The following is a 21,277-nucleotide window of genomic DNA, read 5'->3' on the forward strand; positions in this document are numbered from 1 at the left end:
TTGTATTTTCCAGCTCAATCCCATCAGCACCTCCAGCAGAGCAGTTGCTGGTCAAATATTTGAATATTTGGTGAAATATTGCCCCAAAGTTAACAGTTTATCTGTTTTCACGCTTATGTCTTCACTAATGATAATTTAATATCATGCTTATTTCTTCACTAATGGTAATTTAAATAAATAAAAGTCATTAACATACTTCAGCCACTTGCTTGTGAATGGACTTTGGACTTCCAGTGATTAAAAACAAATATTTGAGCAAATAGGAAATTTGGGCTCAGAAAAAAAAAAAGTTTTAGCAAAGAAGGGATGAAATCTTGAATACTATGAGATCAATATGGAAAATCTGGAGTGGGAAGTGAAAAATGCTATTTAGGATGGAGAATGTGAAGGATATTGTGCTAAAGAGTCAATTGATTTTGCAATTGTTAGTCAATAATTTTATGGGGCTAAAATTTAGTTTAAAAGTCTTCAATTTTTCCTAGTTAAATAAAGGAAAAAACATTCATAAAGTCAGCCCTGCAAAAACAGAGCTGATGGTGATAAAAACACTGAAACAACTGTTTATTGAGAAATTTCTTAACAAAATTACAGTTTCACAAAAAAGTGCTGTGTCATGATGACACAAACTAGTGAAATCTGTATTAAAATGTCAGACTTTAGGCAAAGACACTGCCAGTGACCATCTAACCTGAAGTGCACAGCACAAATTCCACCCAGGAATTTGTCCTCTCCCGAACCTGACCTATGGAGTATTCTGTACCACAGTGAGAAATCTTGATTTAAAAACTGTAGTGCCAAGCCTCAGCTGCTGGGAATTTAATCCTAGGAAATTCATGGAGCTGTGAGAGGCCATTCTGTTGAAGAATGCTAAAGCTAAAGCTGGAGGTACCCAGCTGCAAAGTGTGAATTCTGACCTCAGGCAGATGGGCCACCAAAATAGAGGTGCCTGACACAGAATAAAGGAATTGCTTGGGTTGGAAAGGGCCCTAAAGCTCATCCCATTCCACTCCTGACATGGGCAGGGACACCTCACACCAGACCATACTGTTCCAAAACTGGCCTTGGACACTTCCAGGGGTGGGGCAGCCACAACCTGGGATTGTGTGGTGATAAAAGTGCACCTTGAATTCCAGTGAAGAGAGAAGCCAATGTTCTCCCTGCAGAGAGCTTGTGCTGTATTAGCATTTTCCCCCTTATTGCCACAGAAAAATAAAGAACCTGTGTGAAGAGACTGTTTGTATCCTGTGTTTTCATCTTCTGCCTGGCACATATGGCAGACGGTGCTCCCTGAAATTACCCACTGTTTTTGACATCCCTCTGTAAATCCCAAATCACTGCATTATCCTGAGGTACAGTGCTGATGGCTCTTCTACGTCAGCTCCATTTTTAGGATAATTTATGTAGTTTAATCTCTATCAGTCCTCATCTAGATCCCAAATGGAAGGCGGATGAATGACTGATTAATCTTCCCTCCTCTCTCTAGAAACCGTCTCATGTTGATCCTTTACTCTGTTATCATCTTTGGGGTCCTTCTGGGGTAACAGATCCAGCTGTTGATACAGGAATTTGTGTATCCAAAAAGAACTGTGGCAATTAAAAGTCTCTGGGTCCCTTGGTTGAAAACTCTTAGAACCAGTTTGTGGCTTTTTTTTCTAAAACTGGGAAAGTGACTGGTGTGTCCTAGCAAAAATTTGGGCTTTTTCAAAGATCTTTTTATCTGACCAGTTACAATATGTGATTGCAACGAGGCACCTATCATGATGTTGCTGTGTTTTTTAGTGATATAATATCAACATCAATCCTCAGCTCCATTACCAACTGAGGCAACAGCTGAGTGTGCCAGAGGTGCTTTAGGTTGGATATCAGGGAAAGGTTCTGTCCCCAGAGGGTGTTTGGGCACTGAACAGCTCCCCAGGGAATGGGCACAGCCCCAAGGCTGCCAGAGCTCCAGGAGAGTTTGGACAGTGCTCTCAGGGATGCACAGGGTGGGATCGTTGGGGTGTCTGTGCAGAGCCAGGGCTTGGATCACTAATCCTGGTGAGCCCCTTAAATCTCAGAATATTGTGTAATTCCAGCTCTCTGGTTCACCCTTTCTGTCCCCACCAAGAGCTGGCAGAGCTGTTGAGGGTGGGGCAGGACAAGGGGACCCCCAGCATTCCTGGCTGTGTGACAGAACAATGGGAGCCCCAACACTGCAGCCCTGGGGATGTTCCAAGAGCAGCATCCAGAGCTGTGTGCAGCCCACAGAGCTGCCTGGCCAGTGAGCCTGAGTGACCAGGGTCCTGCCAGCTCTGTGACACCACTGTGACAGCCAGAGCTGCCCCATGGCCCAGCTCCTGCAGCCCCTCCTGTCCCCAAGCCTCCTGCAGCACAGCTGGGGCTGATCCTGAGTGCAGCAGTGCAGGGATGCCCTGTGGGGACATTCCCAGCCCCTCCTGTCCCCAAGCCTCCTGCAGCACAGCTGGGGCTGATCCTGAGTGCAGCAGTGCAGGGATGCCCTGTGGGGACATTCCCAGCCCCTCCTGTCCCCAAGCCTCTGCAGGCACCAGTAGCACCAGCCCTTGCACAAACCCACCCAGCTCTGGCTGCCTGGGAAGGGGCCCCTCCCTGAACAGGGTGCCAAAGTCATCCTGAGCACAGAGCAGGGCAGGAGCACTGGCAGGGAGCATCAGGAGCCACAGCAGGATGCAGGGACAGAGCTGCCAGCACCAGGGCAGAGTCCAGACGTGGCATCAGGCTGGAATGGTGAGGGAAGAAGAGGAAGAAGGAGGCCCTGCCCAGAGCTGCCAGCAAGATCAAGGCTCCCACGGGCAGAGCTGGAGCAGAAATAGAGGATTGGGGCTTTTGAGGGATCCCATTGTTTGGGGATGGAGCCTGGGTGTTTTTGATGATGCAGATGCAGATGCAGATGTAGATGTAGATGCAGATGTAGATGTAGATGTAGATGCAGATGTAGATGTAGATGTAGATGTAGATGTAGATGTAGATGTAGATGCAGATGTAGATGATGTAGAAGATGTTGTTCACTGCTCTGCTTCTCCATTAAAACCATTTCACCCATGGCCTGTCTGTGTCTGCCTGCAATGGGAAGGGAGCACACAGGGCCCCAGGAAATGGCACCCAAGAGGTGCAAAGGCATTGCTGAGTCCCAAAGCAGAGCCACCAAGCCCCAAAGGCAACAAGAAGTCCCCAGGCCTGAGTGACTGCCAGCAGTGCAGGCAGTCCTGGAGGGGCACTGCCCTGGGCCCTTTCCCAGGAGAAGAAACCCTTTGGTGTGGGAGCCAGGACAGACAGGGCCATACTGGACTCATGGACACGGCTCTGTGCCCAAAGCAGCCCTGAGACATCCTGAGCACAATTCTCTCCCCTTGGGGCTTTAGATTCTTCCCCCAGGGGGTGTTTAGGCACTGGAACAGCTCCCCAGGGAATGGCCCTAGCCCCAAGGCTGCCACAACCCCAGGAGTGTTTGGACAATGCTCTCAGGGATGCACAGGGTGGGATTATTGGGGTGTCTGTGTAGGGCCGGGAGCTGGACTCAATGATTGTTGTTGAATCCCTTCCAATTCAGGATATTCTGTGATTCTGTGATTCATTATTTGAATTTTATCAGCTATGGAGAAGAACTGGGATAATTATTTCTATCAGCAGCTGAGAAGAAGCCCCAGAAACAACAGCAACAAAGATAAGGGATTGGAACAATCCTAGATTAGTGATATAAATGGTGACAAGGTCTAGGTAGAGAACTCAGTTTTCCACATATCTGCCATATATGTCTATACCTGGGTAATCAATTCCTTTGGGAGCCCTCAAGAAGTCATAGCAATGCATCTGTGAGGCTGGAAGCTTTAATACTGCTCTTGGACAGATTAAGGCACATCCAACTAGGAATCAAGAAACCAGATTACACCAGCATTTGCTTGTTCCAAACAGCACCGGAATGGTGAATTCCTTACCCACATCTTCATCAAAGTGGGAAATAAAATCAGGAAATACGTCACTTGAAAACCTGGAGAGCGTCCAGAGATGTGCAATGACTTAAGGGAATGAGAAAACATCTTGACAGTGATGAACTCCCAGAGTCCTGTTTATCTTTTCTTGAGGGATGACCGCAGCCTGCAGCGCTAAGTCTGGATAACAAACCCTGGATAAAAGCAATCTCTTCATTCCAGGCAAGATAAGCTAAGCCGTGACGGCTGGGAAGCCAAAGCCAACCTAAAAATAAGCTGCATATTTTTAACAGTAATCAAGCACTGAATAATCCACTAAAGCCTGTGGAGGATCTTCTTTCACTGCATGTTTTCAGATAAAAAAGAGATTGCTTTTCCAGGAGATGCACGCTGCAGCACAAACCTGCCTTCCCAATCCCAGTATTTCCACGGAGATGGTCACACAGGGCTTTATCAGTTTCAAGATTTTGTTACACGGGAAAAAACGCTTCTGTTCCAAACCACAAAGACTAGGAAATTTAACTCTGATGGATTTCATATAGGAAATGTCAGGTCCTGGAAAAAAAATGGTGTGTATTTTGAGCAAGTTCCTAGGACTGGATGAGTAGGAATTTGTGCAAAGCCTTGGCTGAATGGAGAGAGGTAAGCCCATGTCCCTTTTCTTTCTGCTCTCTCACTCTCTTCTCTTTTTCCATCTTCACAGAAAAATTTTAGCATCTGCCATAAAATTGCTGTGCTGGGAATACTGGGATAATTACACGGGAATGTGAGCACTGTGTAGGTGCCATAATCCAGGCTTTTTTTCCTGATGTATTTCTTAATTCAGTGTGTTGGTACATAGAAAGTCTATGTTTAAGTGTGAAGCATAATGCACCATAAATAAAAGAAATAATCGTGTTCTACTGCTTGCTTGAAGAAGTAAAAAAATAAGAAAACTTTAAATAAAGTTAGAGGGCAATTTTCAGAGTCTCTCACCCAGACCTCACCCTCTGCAAAAAGAGGAGGGGATAGCCCACACTTTGCTGAAATATAAGCGGGGTTTATCTAATTTAAACCATTTTCTGTTTCTATGGAGCCAACAAGCACTAAACCCTTGTGAAAATCAGTTTTTATTTGTTAAGTGGAATGGTGGCTTTTAATACTTGGGATGCAGTGACGAGTCAGGGACGAGTGAAGTGCCAGGCAAACAGGGAACACCAGGCTGATTCCTGCCCCCAAGAACTGTAATTTTCCAGCATCAGCAGCTCTGCTGTCACTGCTCCAGGACCACTGGAGTGGAGCCAAGGCTGGTTTTTCAGGAGCTGGGATTTGGGAGCTCATCAGGGCTCTGGAACACCTCACCCCACCTCTGGAATACCAAACACGAACCTGTTTTTGTGCCCCTCATCTCTGACTGCCCTCAGTTCACGCAGGGAAGATGGTGATGAAAAAACTGGTCATGTAGAGGCAGAAAAAATTCAAGCTCACAGGTGGAGACTGAGGGGAAAATTCCATTGGCATCCATTGTGACACTGAGCAGTGCATTTTTCAGGAACATGTTGGCAGATGGGTGTGGTGAAAGGGAAGAGATGGGCAGAGCAAAATCAGTGGATGTCATGATCTTCAGTGGTTTCTTACAAAGAAACAGCTGGGAATTGACACCGTGGCCATAACGAGAGAATAATTAGGTAAATGCCATTTTAAATGAAATTCACACTTTGTTATTGAGCATTTCTGTTTTTTACTAACTTGTAGTGTCAAAACATCAGTTATTTATCACAAGCATCTCTATACTCACCCACTATTTAATGGATTTTCTCCATGTTATTAAAAGACTTTTTCTGAGATCACCTGAGATCCTCTCTAGTCCTGACCTCAGTAATTCCAGTTACCATTAGTTAGAGATGTTGTTCATGCAAAAAAACTTAAAAAATTCTCTGCAATCTTGGGACTACTTGTGCCCAAAGGATGTTGTTCACCTCTCAAACACAAAACAGGGAATTTGAAAGCTGAGGTGGGACAGTTTTGTTTCTCTTTTTTCCATCTGAATTTTTAATTTTGAAGAAAGATTGACTCCTAAAATATGATTTTCCCTCTCCTCTAGAATGTTTCGAGAGCACCTGGGAATTCTCAACATTGATGGAAACATCTAACACCTTTATATATATATGTATGAATTAAATTCTAGACCTCAGGAGTATTGTATCCATGTAAAACCCAGCTTGATTATAGACTGAATGGAACTGCATTTGTCATAAAGAAATTTTTGAATTATCTGACCTTCTCAGACTAGGCATTAGTCCATTTTTTTTATCATCTTCTCTCTATTCAGCCAACAACTCAATTTCTTCATAACCCTCCAGATGAATCTGTAATCAATTAATATTTTGTCCATTGTACAGTGCAGTAGATGAGAACCTGCCAATGGCAGGGAGGTGGAATAAGATAAACTTTAAGGTCCCTTTCAACCCAAACCTTTCTATGATTGTATGAATACACTCTGTATTACCCCCAAAAACACAGAGGGTATTTTCCACAAGTACTCACACTCTGATCACTTTTTATGTATTTTTATTGCAGCAAATTCTCCCTGGAGATTTGTTATTTGGAATGTAACCACTGAAAAAATAGTCTGCAAAATTGGGATGATGCAGAACATTGGCTAAACACAACACAGGAGATTGATTTTTTTTGTGTCAAAACGAACAAACAGAAAAGCCCTGGAAACAATTAAATATATATGCACCTGTGGTAATTGATAAAAAGATTCGTGTTAATTATAAAAGTATTTGGGTTTGTATAAACCAGAATACTTAGGTCTGAAATGAAGCATGACACTGAAGAAAGGAAAATATACGATTAAATCATGTTGTTTTAAATCCTCCTATGAATATTATGTTTCTAGTTAAATTGTATCTACGGACAGCTTGCAAAACAAGGTTTTCACACAGCCCAACAGATTCTGCAAAATCAGATTTCCAGATTTGTGATCAATTGTAGCCTATCCCTGAGACCAGACTGCCTGACTTCTGCCATGTATCCACCAAGAGCAGATGTTATCTGTGGGACTTGACAAATTCTCCAGACTCACGTCATCCAGCGATCCCACGGACCACCACTGCTTACCTGGCAAAATTATGACAACAAAAAATAATTATTGATGACTACAAGGAAACCATGCTATAAAAGGGAACTGCAAACCAAAGTTGGGTGGAGCATGGAGCGGGCTGTGACCTCTGTGCCTTCCCAGCGCTGCTGGCTTTGCCTATATAAAATAAAGCAATCTAAATTTTGCTCAATATCGAGATTTTTGTTTCTCGTTGGTAACACGCCCCTGAGGGCCCCCGAGGTGTGGGGAGGGTGAGGTGTTTCCCCTCGCCGCCGCTCGGCAGGGGGCGCACTGCTCGCCCCTCCCTCCCGGGGCGCCCTCACACACTCACCCTCCCCCCCCAAAGCGGGCGATGTCTCCGCGCCACCGCCTGCACCTCCTGCTCTTCCTCCGCACCCTCCACAGCACCTCCGGCATGGGCGACTGGGCCTCCCGCCTGCCGCAGCCGGGCGAAGCGCTGCCCGGCAGGACGCAGCGCATGGCGGTGCCAGGTCAGTGCCGACTCCCGTCTCCTTCCTCTCCTCTCCTCTCCTCGGCCGCGCCCCCGCTCCCGCCTCAGCCGCGCGCCCCTTCCCCGCGCGCCGCCTGCGCATGCGCCGTGCCCTGCCGGCGGGGCGGGGCCGCCGCGGCGCGTGCGCGCTGAGGGGCGGGGGGAGGAACATGGCGGCGGCGGGGGGCGCGTCCCGTGAGGGGGGCGAGGGGACAGCGGGGTAAATGGGCCTTGGGATGGTGTTCATGGCGGTTCACTCGCGCAGAGGCGTTTTCTGTGTGCCGTAAGATGGATGGGTTGTTGGAGTGCGGTTCTGTGTTGGCCCAGAGAAGCTGTGGCTGCCCCTGGATCGCTGGAAGTGTCCATGGCCAGGCTGGACAGAGCTTGGAACAACCTGGGACATTTCAAAACTATCCCTGCTCGGGGATAGTTTTGGATGGAATGAGATGAGCTTTAAGGTCTCACCCAGCCCAAATAATTTTGTGATTCTGTTTGCAAAGTTCTTAATAATTCTTATTTTTCTCCTTTGAGTACATGTCTGCAGTCAGGTAAGCAAAGTAGCAACCCAGAATTAAGGGATTTACTTTCTGACAGTCCTCCTAGGAACTGAAGGTGTTCCAAGATGACTCAGTGCTGCTCAGGAGGAATTTAGTGGCACTGAGATGCTCTAACACATGTATTGGATAGCTCATATCCAAGGTATTTATTGACCAAAATGTCATTTATATGTATCTTTACTGCAGGCTCCTATGGACCCTAACAAAGTAGGTGCACTTAGGGCATAAAATAAATACTTAAACACATTAAATGCATAAGTGCTGGTGAAAGAATTATAAATGGATGATGGCATAAGCCCAGTGGTCAAGAGGATAATACAATCTTGCATTTTATAAATACTTAGTAAAAAGCTGAAGATAGTAGTGAAAAGTATAAGGAAGAATGTTATTTCTGATGCAGACAAAGTGGTCTCAAAGGAGGGGTGCAGAGGTGAATTTTGTGCAAATGCAGCAGTGAATTCCAAAGATGATACCAAGAGCTCCAGGAATGGCACCAACAGTAGCACATTGCCTGGATTAAAGTGGCAGCTTTGTGTTGTTTGTTGAGAAAAGAGTGGACAGAAGACACACCAATCTCATTTTATATTGAGTAACTGCACAGGTAGAATAATTTTGGGCTGCTGTACAGAAAGCACTCACATAAGAGCAAATACAATTTTGTAAAATTGATTTCTGTGGCTGAATGTGGTATTATGTATTTAAAACCAGCATGGACCTCCAGTGAACTGCCAATGTTACAATAAGATGTAAACAGCTCAGAAAGGAATGGTAATTAAAATTTTAGGCTGATGATCAACTCAAGGCTGATTGACCTTGCAAACCTTTGCCCTGTTAATAAATTTTTTTTGGTGAGTTGGCAACCAGGACTGGCATTCCAGATAAATTCTTACCAGTACAGGAGAGAGAGATTTTTCCTTTCTCCTCTGTCCAGAGTCCAAAGTTTGCTTTCTCTGTGAAAATGTGCACTGTGAGCACATTTAACCTGGCATCCAGCAGGACCACAGCTCCTTCCCAGCAGCTCTGACATCATCTTGCTCTCGTTGTTGACCTCCCTGAGGTTTCTGTTGGTGCAGAGCTGGAATTTTTCCAGGTCTCCTGGGGTAAAGCCCTGGCTGTGTGTGTAACTCGCTCCTGCCTTTGTCCTGCCCATTTCTGACATGCAGGCTGTTCCTCCAGCCAGCACTTTGTCAGCTGCCACAGCAAATGCAGGCTCAGAACCCTGCTAAGCCAACATGTGCTACAGCCACTGTACAGCCATCATTTCAGCCTAAAAGGGCAGCTCTCTTGGATTTGCCTTTGCTAAATGTGTTGGCTATTCCTATTTTACTTTCTTGTTCCCTATTTGGAAATAATTGCTAAGAGGACGTTCTTCATGAGCTGAAGCTGAGCATCCTATACTCCTGTAATTCTTTTTTTTCCTCCTTTCTTAAAAGTGATTGTTACTGTAGCCCAGATCTCATCATCACAGACCCCCAATCACTCTGGTTTTTCATTATTTCTGATCTGTCACAGTGTTCTGATGGCCACACCAGCAAACATGACCTCCCAGCTCTGGAAAAAACTCCATATGGCTCCTTGGATTCAAACACATTTAGCTTTGAGTAGCCATAAACCATTTTTCCTCATGTTGTTTGCTGCTTTTCTTTCTGACTGTACCAGCCTGGAGAGGTTTTTGGAGCAGTTATTGTTTGTGGAGACTTATGCAAAAGAGGCTTTGAGTACTTCAGTCTTTTCTGTACACATTTTCAGACTGTCTCCTGTAGTCATCAACGCACCTTGATTCTTTCTGAGTTTCTTTTTACTCCTGTAATTTTTGTGGATTCATTTCTGATTGCCATTTTTGTCCTCAGCTAGGCTGAACTCCAGCTTTGACCTCACTGATTTTTTGCCTAAATGCTGAGGTGGTGCTTTTCTGTGTCTCTTTTGTTGCTTGTTTTTGGTCTCTGTATTTTACTGTGTTAAGCAGTTCTGTGTTTCTGATAAAGTTCCCAGTTTTTCTACATGATGCTTTGTTCCCTAACTCTCTTAGAAAGTTGTTTTTTTTCAAAATTCAGACCATCTGAAGAGCCTTTTTCTCCCTCTGGCAGCCTCTCAGGGGCTTCTGAAGGGACAGAGGAGGGGCAGCTCCAATCTCTGCTCCCTGTGAGCAGGGACAGGGCTCAGGGAATGGCTGGAGCTGTGTTAGGAGAGCTTTGGAGTGGAAATCAGTAAAAGGTTCTTCTCTGGAGGGTGTTTGAGCACTGGAACAGCTCCCCAGGGAATGGTGGCATCCCCAAAACTGCCAGAGCTCCAGGAATGTTTGGCCAATGCTCTCAGGCTGGGATTGTTGGGGTGTCCTGGGCAGGCTCAGGAGCTGGACTCAATCCTTGTGGGTGCCTTCCCACTCAGGATATTCCATGATTCCATGATCATTCCCTATATAAAGAGTGTAGCAAGTTGAAAATGCTACATGTGTGTATCTTTCCAGCCTTCCTTTGGATCCCCATGTCTGCTGCCTTGTGTTACTGGCAGCTCTGTTTCCCTCTGGAGCCCTGTGCTCTCAAGGAGTTGTTTCAGTAGAGTGCAGCTCCCCTTCCTGTTTTGCTCTGCTAGGAAGGATTATTCCTAAATCCTGCATAACCTGCTCTGATCCCTGCTGCAGCTGTGGGTGCTGTGGCAGGTCTCTGATTCTTGTCACAAGGTGAACACACCTGGACATCCAAATGAGCCAAGCTCTGCCTTAGGGTGCAGTCACTTGAGGAAAACTTCTGCCAGAGTTTTCTGGACCTGCAGTGTCCATCCTCTTCACCTCCAGTGGTGTTGGCAGCTTTTTACTTGCCTAGGTGATGAGCATTTAGCTCCTTGTCTCTTGGAGATCCCATTGGTTTCCTGCTCCTCATCCTGATGGGATAAAACATCCTTGGAGCTCCTTCCTTGTGCTGCAGCAACCGTGTTTGCCACAGCAGAGCTCCCAAAGTGAGGCTGCTGCTGCTGCTGAGATCCCTGTGGAGGAGCACCAGGCTCTTCCCAGAGCTGAAGGAAGGCTGAAATTCCAGAGGATCCAAGAAAATCATCCAGTTGGACCTGGATAAACCACTCTGCATTAGCTGAAAGGAGTACAGACATCAGCAAACTTTACTTTTCTGTAAGCAAGTTGAGTTTATTGGGTCTTGTACAAATTCCATAACTGGGAATTAGAGTTTGTTGTGCCATTTTTTTTCCTTGCAATACAGCATCTGCATTCATCTTTTAAAATCACTTCTTTCATGTCCTTGTATAATGGTGCAATATGATGTTGTGCATTATAGTAAAAACACACATTTATTTATTTACTGCTTCTACCTTTCTAGTATAATTCTACTTTTCAGAGTTAATTTTAATTTGATTGCTGCTGAAACATGGCTGTGTTTTCTGAGTAAGTGAGGATATATTGCTTACACTATTTATTGAACTATTTTATTTTATGACAGTGGTAGGAGCAGTAGTCAAAGAACCCTATGAATATATACATTGAATTATATATATATATATATATATATATATATATATATACACACAGGTTTTTTTTTCTGCCAGATATTCTGAGGTAGCAATGTGTAATAAATTAAAAGAATGTTTTTCCTACTGTTCCCAATGAGCAATGTCAGAGAATCTCACACATCTGTAATGGCTTGACTTTTTTGAGGCAGAGAAAGTGCAGCTCATGGATAGAGAGCCTTAGGATTGTTTAAACCCATTAGGCCTCTTAGCTTTATATCTAAAGATTAATAGAGCAGTAATTACAAATGTGAAGGAGGTCATGGTGAATTTAAGTCTGACCTTCTGTGTAAAAAAAAAAAAAGCACAGCATTGCCATGAATTAATTGTTGCTTGAATCAGATCACACTCTTTAAAGAAAACATTGATTAAAAATGTCATTTGACAGAGGATCCCTGTGCTCTCCCTGTTAGTCTTTTTTTACCATTCTTGAAACACTGAACAGAAATTACTGTGGTCAAACCATTCTGGTACTTCCATTTGACTCACTGCCATGCTCACCATTAAACTGTGTCCTCAAAACAAGGAATAAAATGAAAAATATTCATGTTTATTTCATGTATTGGTTAAAAGAATTTGTAATCATGAGCAAATTTTTTTCAGACATGAATTTAGTATCACTGTATTTTAGGTCTAAAAGATTCTTGAGTGAAATGATACCTCAGGACAAAACCTCCAAATAAAGTTCATCTTAATGTATAGGAGGATTTGTTTCTTCAAATTTTCCACTGCTTTATTTATGTGGTACAGGATTTTATATAATGAATTAATTAATTGTCCATTTTTATTGATTTTGTATGAAATATGGGCCAAAAAAAAGTGAGATTTGACTTCCATTGCAGTTCAGTGGAGTGTGTTGAGTAACAATGTCATATGTGGTTTAGCACTTTCCAAATTGCAATTTACATTTCTAACTCAGAAGAGTTAATTACTTATTTCTTAATTCTCGGAGACAGTCTTTGACTAGAACACACTCAAGCCATCAATTTCCATAAATTATTAAATTTCATTACGATTTTGTTGTGTATGCCAGAATTGAAAGCAGAATGCACAGCAGAGAAATACCTCACCCCCATGATTGTTTATTTGAAAAAACTTCTCAAATTTGTGGTTACAACTTCTTTACAGGTACATCCAGGATGAATTTCCTTGGAAATCCTGCCTGTCATGGCTTTTTTTAAATTTTCTAATGGTAATTATATTCACACACTAAACACCTAATTTTCAAGCCAACTGTACACCTGTAAATATTGTGCTCTATTTGGAAAAACAAGAATTACTTTTAACCACCCCGCTGCATTTACGTTTTGGAAGGTGCTGCAAGGAGAAGCAAAGATTAAGTTAGTATAAAGAGGTTTTTTTTTTTTTTTGTTGCTGCTTGCATGTGCTTTTTTGCTCTTGGCAGCTGGAAACCAACAACCCAGAGGAAGTTAACAGGCCCAGAGGATGCTGGAGAGATGGAAAGCATACAGGAAATATATTTACAGAGCTGCACATCCAGCTGCCAAATGCCGCTTTTGAGGTGGAATAACCCTGATGGAATAACCCTGCGCTTACTCACCACCTCTCACTCCATCCCAAGAGAAAGAGTGACATCATTCATCACCAAACCCCTCAAAATACATAACAAAAAAAAATGGGAAAAAAAAAGTGTGTTGTTGGATTCCCTGTAGTTGCTGGAGCTGTGCTTAGCATGCAGCTCACAGCCGGGGCGTGCGGAGGAAACGCTCCCGGGGCTTCTCCAGGCAACAGCCCGGGTTGCTGGGAGACAGCAGCGCCCAAACGGGGAAAAACTTCACCCAACTCTGCATCCAAATGAGGCTCGCTGCAGCCTTCCCGTGCCGACGCCGTCATTCCCCTCTCCGAAAGGAAAAAGGAATCCGGAGCAGCTTGGCTCGCAGGGTTGTGTGGGGATGCTGCTCTGGGGGATCGTTCAAAGCTGTGTAATTAAAGGGGATGATTATTGCTGGGTGAAGGTAATAGTGGTACATGAGCTTCTCATTGCTGCTGTTGTGAAAAGGGATGTAAATATCTGAATTTGCCAGTTTGGGGTGTTAAGGCTGTAAGTTATATTTACTCCGGTTGTTTTTCCGGATTAGAGAATATTTTATCTGATTTTGTCTTGATTCCTTTGGCTGGTGGTGTCCATTTGTCTTTAGTGCAGGAATGACACTGACTGGGCATTTAGGTAACGTTGTGCTCTGGATCCCATGTATTCCTCCATAATTAAGTGTCCTGGTTTGAAGGACAGGTGTCTGCCAGTAAAGGCAGAAGCTTCTCTTTGAAATAGAGAATGTAAACCCTCTTTCTCCAAATTTCTATTATAATTTTGAAATGAAGGGGCTCTCAGGCAAAGATATGGGAATTAGGAATAACAGTTATTTACTAGGAAAATTAAAATAGAAATACAGTATTACAAAGAACAGTCCCAAACCCTGCCAGAGTCAGAATCCAAGCTGACACAGTCAGTCAGTCAGGGTGGTGGCACAGTCCCATTCCATGGTGCTGCATCCTCCTGCAGGGGCAGATGTGGTTCAGCTGGAGCAGTGCTCCTGGAGAAGGTGCAGTTTCCTCTGAAGGTGCAGGGATGATGTGGGAAGGTCCAGTTTTCCTCTGGAATCCAGTGGAAAGGCTGCTCTGGTGTTCCAAATCTCAGTTTTTGTCTGGGTAGGAAAGGCTTGGCTCCTGCCCTGGCTGGAGCATCTCCCAGTGGGATGATGGAATTTTATCAGCCATGCACTGGGACTCAGTGGCCATGAACAGGAGATATCTCCTGGAGGGAGGATGGGCTGTGGGAAGATAAAGATGATTGCCCAGCTGGTTTAAAGATGGCCCATTAGCAGAGAATATGTGCCAGGAGATCAGGGGCACTGCCCCAGCTGGTTCAACAGGATGGGGACAGCATACAATTGCTGGACACATCATCCCAACACATTATGTGAATGTATTCCCCAGGCACAGACATGGAATTAGGTTTCCCACTGTTTTTCTTTCCACAGCAGGTGGGAGAGTGTGGGGCAAACTTTACATTGCAGCAGGAACAGGGTGAGACAGAGCACTGGGAAATAGTGCCCAAAATGCTCTTTTGTTCCACTTTTCTTCCAGTGAGCAGCTCACATGGAGGTGTCTGTGTGATAACCAGCCATAGACAGAGTCCTGGCTTTGCTCTATTGATGACCTCTCCATGTAGTTGATATTCAATGTAAAGCCTTTAAATTTTTATTTGATTTATTGCCCAGGGTCAAATAACTATTTATTTAACTCTACACAAAATGCCAGTTCACAGATTCACAGTTTTTTCCTTTATTTTCTTTAATTTTTGTGGTTCAGGCTCATATGCAATATTCATAATAATTAAGGAAAGAATTTCCAGTCAGGTTATCCAGATGAGAGTGGAGTTGAAAGTGCAGAGGTGCAGCATCTTTAGTTCCTTCAGAATCCACAAGGAGTAATTAATAAAACTCCTCACCTTAATTGATCTGAGAGAAAATAAATGCAGAATAGCCCTTAAGGCAGATTTGAGGTTGCTTGAATATTTCAGGTACTAATTCTTGTGTCTTAGTCCTTTTGTGTTTCTTTGATGTACAGTATTTCCTTTTGAATTTTTTCATCTTTAAAAGCTTCTCTGATTTAATTAATGTCTTCCTGTCAAATTTATACCTTCAAATTACAGTGGTGTACGTTGCCTTAACTTCAGGTTTATGTTATTTTTATTGAATTTATTTTTACTTTTCAACCATCGAATTATTTGGCTTGTAATTTATCGTGTGATAGGCATTGCTTTATCCATCCATGCTTATCTTTTAATTATTATGTATAGAATCTCTGTGCTATGGATACATTTGATTATTACACTTACTTTGTTGCAAATTTTTATGATATGTACGAAACTCTCATTTAAATTTCCAGTACAATTAAAATAATGCACATAAATAAGCCTTTAGTACAAATCAGATAAAAACCTATGTAATAAAAACCATCCCAATCCGGGAATGGTTATTGCAGTTTCTTATATACTGCTCATAGTTAATTCCTGCTGCATATAATGCAAAATTGGAATTAGTGGAGATTGTTTGGTCTTTGTTTTGAAGAGAAGATCTTATTTTCTGTTGAGAAATGTGGCCAGGTAGATGAGATCTGTATTTTTACTATAATATGGGCTTGATTTCTCAGGAATTTGACTGTCTAGGAGCCTCTAGAGATGCTTTATGGAATGCCCACATTTCAGGAATGAGAATGAGTTTCAAGAATGGCTGAGAAGTAGAACTCCAGTGGAAACTGTTTTTTTTTAGTGTCCCTCAATGTGATACACAAATCCCTCATCTTGAGGACATTTGTTTAGACTTGAGGACTTTGGGATAGGGATTTAGTGCCTGAGTCTCTGGCTCAAAACTTCTAGGAATCCAGTGAGGAATGAGAAGTGTTGTGCAAGGGACAGACAGTGGAAGTGTCTTTGTGTTTCTGACATTCCCCATTCAGGCTCAGAAATGTACTTTTTGGTTCATCAGACATTCAATTCCTGAAAATTTCATCCCAGAACTCCTAAAGTGGGAGCAGGAATTGGGAGAGTCAGGAATTGATGATGTAACAGGCTGAGAGAGGACCTGGATGACTCCAGAGTCCTTAATGGGACTGACACCTGTGTATGGCAGAATGGGATCACAGGATAATCCAGGCTGGAAGGGATTTTGGGACATCACTGAGATTGGGATCAGTAGATTGGCAGCTGATCTGCTCCCCTTGGAGAGACAATGTCTGTAATCATCTGCTCCTCCCAAATGTTGAGTTTACATTTAAAAAAAATGGCAAAATTCCAAGTCAGGGAATCAGTGGCTGATTCAGCAAACTGCAGTAAGATTTTGTCTAAGATCATCAGAATCAAAATAACTGCACCAGAGATAACATTACAACAAAATGTGGACTATTTATATTGCTTCTTTTGTTTAAGTTCTTCTTTAAGGATTCTTCTTTTCACCTGAACAGGGATATGCAAATCTCCTTCTGCCCTTACTGAGCTTGACCTGGGGAGCAGAGATAAAATCTCATCTTGAAGAGATTGCACTCAGACAACTTCTAATAAAGCTTCTCACAGAATAGTAATGCTTCATTTCAGTAGGATCTTGAGTGACAATTTTCCAAGTTACCACTCAGAAAGGGAACAGGAAAGGGAAAAAAGAGCAAGCAAACCAAATGCAAAGGGTGGATTCTTAAGCAGAATGTCCTAATATGTCTTTATATGAAGAAGAAAAATACTCATAAACTGGCCTAGAGATAAATTTACAGTTGGTTCTTAAGATCCTCATCTCAGAAAGTCAAAACTTAGAAAAGATCCTTTGTTAAAAAACGATTTTAGGATGTTCTGACCCTCCTCCACTTTGTTAGTATTTCTTAGCAATTGGCATAACTTCCCTGGAGTCCAGCTGCATCCTCTGCAGTAAAGCAGCAGGACCAATGACCCATCTATTTGCCACATTCAGTTCTGAAGTTCTGCTCCTGAAAAGTGTCTTCTCATGTTGGCAGCTGAACACTGTTTCCTGTTTAAAACCCATGTTTTGAGCACTGAAGGGATTTGGGGTAGGTCCTCACACTTCATATCTTCCTGTTTAGTGGCTTTAATGCATTTGTTTTCTTATCAGTTGTCTACACTTCTTGCTATTTGATGCAATCTGACCCCTTGTGCCATTCTTAGTCATCAGATTGCTTTTCAAATGATCTGAAAGATGCTGCCTTTTACTGGAGGAGGATACCTGCAAAAAGATATCTGGAAAACCAGGATACCTGGAAAAGCTGGATGCAGCCTAACGCTGCATTCCCAAGGTGGGAATTGCAGATTGTGCCTGTGAATGTGCCCCTGGCTGGGGATGTGGAGATGATTCAGATTATCCTTAAATCCTTGGAGAGATCCTGGCTCTGCCCTTTCCCTGGTCAACCAGTAGGTTCCTCTGAAATTCCTACATTTGGAACTGGTCCCAGTTGACAGCTGGACCCAACATTGTATTTTGGATGTTGTTGGCTGTGCCTGGGCTGGTGACACGAGTCCAGAGGATGGGATATGAAAGAGCCATCAGCAGGATTTGAGTATTCCTCCATCCAGTCCTTGGTGGGGTGGAATTGCAGATTCCCACCCTTTTACATTATCTTATTTCTCCTTAAGTCCTTGTTTAAGGAGTCATTTTGGTGTTAAACATTCTCACACCAATTAAAACCTACTCAGTGATTTAGTTTACAAGAACTAAAAGCAAACTTTTTGAATGAGAGGCAAAAAAAAAATAATACCCCAAATGTGTATTTTATCCTTTTGGATACCTGTGCACAGACATTCCCAGGTGCTCCTGTTGTGAAAGTATTAAGTATAATGAAAGTGGAAAATGAGGAGAACTCAGCACTCTCTGGGCTGATGGCTGGATGAGGAATTCTGAGATACTGATCTCTATAGAATCATTTAAAATATTTAATTAGTGAAAATTTAGTTACTGAACACAAAGCACTTTGTACATGAATTTTACAATAAATCCCTTTATTAGTGCAAAACAAAGAATATGTTCTTATTCCTCATACCTGGAATTATGAGAGCCTTACTGGACCAAATTTTGGATGAATTCTCGTACATATTTTTAGAGCCTCCATTTTCATAATAATTGAAGGTATTTGAGGATTTCTAGCCACAAGTCTATTTTCACTCCACCCAAGTTAGCTGTAAGTGGATTTTATTGAGTAACTATTCCTACCTCAAGTTCTGTGCATTCATTTTTCAATCCCTTTTTTAAATGCACCTCAGCACTGCCTATAACTGTTTTTCTCCTAAGAACTAAAAGAAGATTATAAACAATTAATGCTACCAATAATATTTAAAAACCAATGTTACACTTTTTATTGGAAGTGTTCTGGGTGGTGCTGGGAATGGGAAAATATTTTAACCTAGGAATGCAAATTCTGTTTGCTATACTCTGGAAAACATCTACTCCTAAAGATACAGAAGAACACGTTTGGTGGATTTGGAATTTCGAATTGGGGTAGAATGCCAGCACATGATGAGCAGTTGAGGGACAATCCCACAGTTTTAGGAAGTTGTTGACAGCTTCCCATCGAGTTTGGTTTTGTCATTTATCTGTGTTGCAAAGCTGGAGGACTCCACCCCACAGTGTGAGAGTGCCAGCTCTAAACCCACCGAGCTCATGGATCCACTGCTTTGATTTTCACCTGGGTTCAGTGGAACTCTCCATTCCTGGGGCTGATGTTCTCCATGGCACAGGAAAAACCACAGTCAGGCATCCATGATGTTGTCAAAATGATAAATGGTAAATGCAGGTGGTAGAGGGGCAGCTGCCAGGAGGAGACAGCCCATCCTGGACAAGAATTAATTTGGGATGTGCAAAACTGTGCCAAAGTTGGTCCCTGTATTGACTGACCTTGGGAATCTGCAGGACTCAATGCCCTTGCAGGTCTAGTCCTTCATGTTCCATTTTCTCATGCATTTACAGACCTTTATTCTTGTGTTCTTGTATTTTTAAAAAAAAATATTTGGTTAGTTCTTGAAACATTGACTTCAGCTCTTGCTGTCTGCCTTTATCTCTTCTCAGTGGCTGCAATATTCCTTCTTTTTTTTTCCTTCTCTCAATATTCCTTCTTTTTTTTCCTTCTGTCAGTATTCCTTCTCATTTTATTGGTCTCTACATAATAGCTACAGTCACTCACTTATATGTTCTTAGAGCTTCCCCAGTGTTTGGCTGTTTAATAATGAAACCCAGAAAAGTGGAGAATCAATAGGAAATTTTTGTCATCATCTCTGTAGGAGCAGCCCAGGTAAAAGGAGCTTTTTTCCTGTCACATGATGCACTTTCACCTGTCAATAATAAATCAGAAAAGCATCTGGCTCCAAAATTAGACTCCTAAAAACCTCTGGCTTGTCCTCAGAGGCATTGGCTTCACTTACCTCTAATGGAAATGCCCACAAATAACAGGAGTGTGATAGCAGGAAGACTGATAGAGTTAGCTGTGATATACCAGATATTCCAATGTGTTTTGGTTTTTTTTTTTTTTTTTTTTTTTATGTTTTGGGGACTGTCACAGCCAGACTGACCTCATGATCAGGATGAAGTGTTACACAGCTTTCACTGGTCTATGACACTGAGGTGTCCAGGAAGGAAGAGAAAAAGTGAAATAAAAGCTATATCTGACATTTGAAAACAAATTTTTGGAATTGTATTCCAAATAGCTTAAAGGAATGAGTTACTTCTTTTATTCCAAAGTTTTCCACTTGGGAGGTGGGAAATCCTTCTTGCTTCACAGGTGAGCCAGGTGTCCAGGTGTACCACACTGGGGAGACACAGAGGCATTTGAGAGAGATGGAAAACTACAAGGATAAAAGGGAATATGATGACATCAGGAGGCTTTCACTGGGAGAATTTAAAAGGAACAAATTCCAGGGGCATGAAGGTAAATGCATAAAAGATCACAGAATTATTAAAGTTGGAAAAGATCTTTAAGATCATCAAGTCCAAGATGGAAAAAAAAAAAAAAAATTGAAATGAGTGATGACCAAGGCACAGATCAATATTAATTTTTTTCCTAATCCTTCAAAGAAAGACCAGTGGTAGCTCAGATACTGCAAAAGGATAAATTCAGGGATTTTCCTGCCAGCATGAGGATATAGATGGTGTTGAAGGATGGAGCTCCACATGGTACTATAATAGTTAACAACAAAGGTGGTCAAATTTGGACTGGAGATGGAGAGGAAAATACTATTGACTCATTCCATATTTTCTGCATTGCAAGAGAATAAAAGCAAAGAAACATCAGTAGGACAGCTGAAGAGAAAAAAATGCTCAGGAGAAACATGTGAGGGTGAAAAAGCACCCTATGGAGTCACTAGTACAGAACCTGGTGTCAGGTCAGGTTATCTGGGAATTGTGTACTGGATTATTGCAACTTTCCAAGGAAAAATCCATAGTTTGTGCAGGAAGGAAAGAGTTGACTTCAGAACTATGGGAGACAACAACAAGAAGAAATTGGAGAATCTGAGGGGGGAACATGGTGAAAACCAGGCAGAAAACAAGAAAAAAGGGCCCAAAACAAGGCGTGGAGAAAGTTTATGTTATCTTCCTGTCTGGAGGATACTGAACGCTCAATTCATTTGGCTGGAAACTTCTTTATGTGAAGGAGGAGAAATGAAGGAGGAGAAATGAGTTCCATTGAGAAATACCAACACCTTGGACTGGAAGATGCATCTTGGAAAGTGTCACAGAGGGAGCTGGGAGCAATTCCAGTGGAGTCTTTAATAGGAGAAGTGGAATTAGCAGAGCTGCAGTAAACTACACCTTGGACAAAAGGCTTTGAGGTAGGAAGAGTGGATTCATTCCTGCGTGAGATCCACTCTTGTTGGATCCACTGCCTTTGGAGCAGCATTTTAGGGATAAAATAGGGTTCATCCTGTCAGTAAATTCTTTTCAGGAAAACATTAGAAGTATATTTGTTTTTACTGCCTTAACTTGCATTAAGAATAATGAAGGAATAGTTAATCTCTGTTGGAATGATATATGTATTTTTAGTCTTGCTGAAGTCCCCTGTTGTCAATACATACATTTTTTTGAAGGAAAACTAATTAAAAGCTGAGCATTTAATAGCAACTGCTGCAGTAATGTAGCCTTTCAGACTTAATTCCACTGTCAATAATTTCCAT

The 21,277-nt window shown here is 42.6% G+C and overlaps 1 protein-coding gene across 1 annotated transcript in view; it reads left to right on the forward strand.

Moving 5' to 3' along the window:
- Positions 1-7,369: 7,369 nt before the first annotated feature.
- The window catches only part of MSRA (methionine sulfoxide reductase A), a 234,862-nt gene continuing 220,954 nt past the window's right edge, over positions 7,370-21,277 (forward strand). Inside the window, exon 1 of the mRNA XM_079298238.1 lies at positions 7,370-7,526. Within this exon, the coding sequence (XP_079154364.1) occupies positions 7,388-7,526 (139 nt within the window). The 5' untranslated portion in view covers positions 7,370-7,387. The remainder of the gene's footprint in view (positions 7,527-21,277) is intronic.

Source organism: Erithacus rubecula (genome assembly GCF_903797595.1).
Source record: "Erithacus rubecula genome assembly, chromosome: 2".
NCBI classification, from domain to species: domain Eukaryota; kingdom Metazoa; phylum Chordata; class Aves; order Passeriformes; family Muscicapidae; genus Erithacus; species Erithacus rubecula.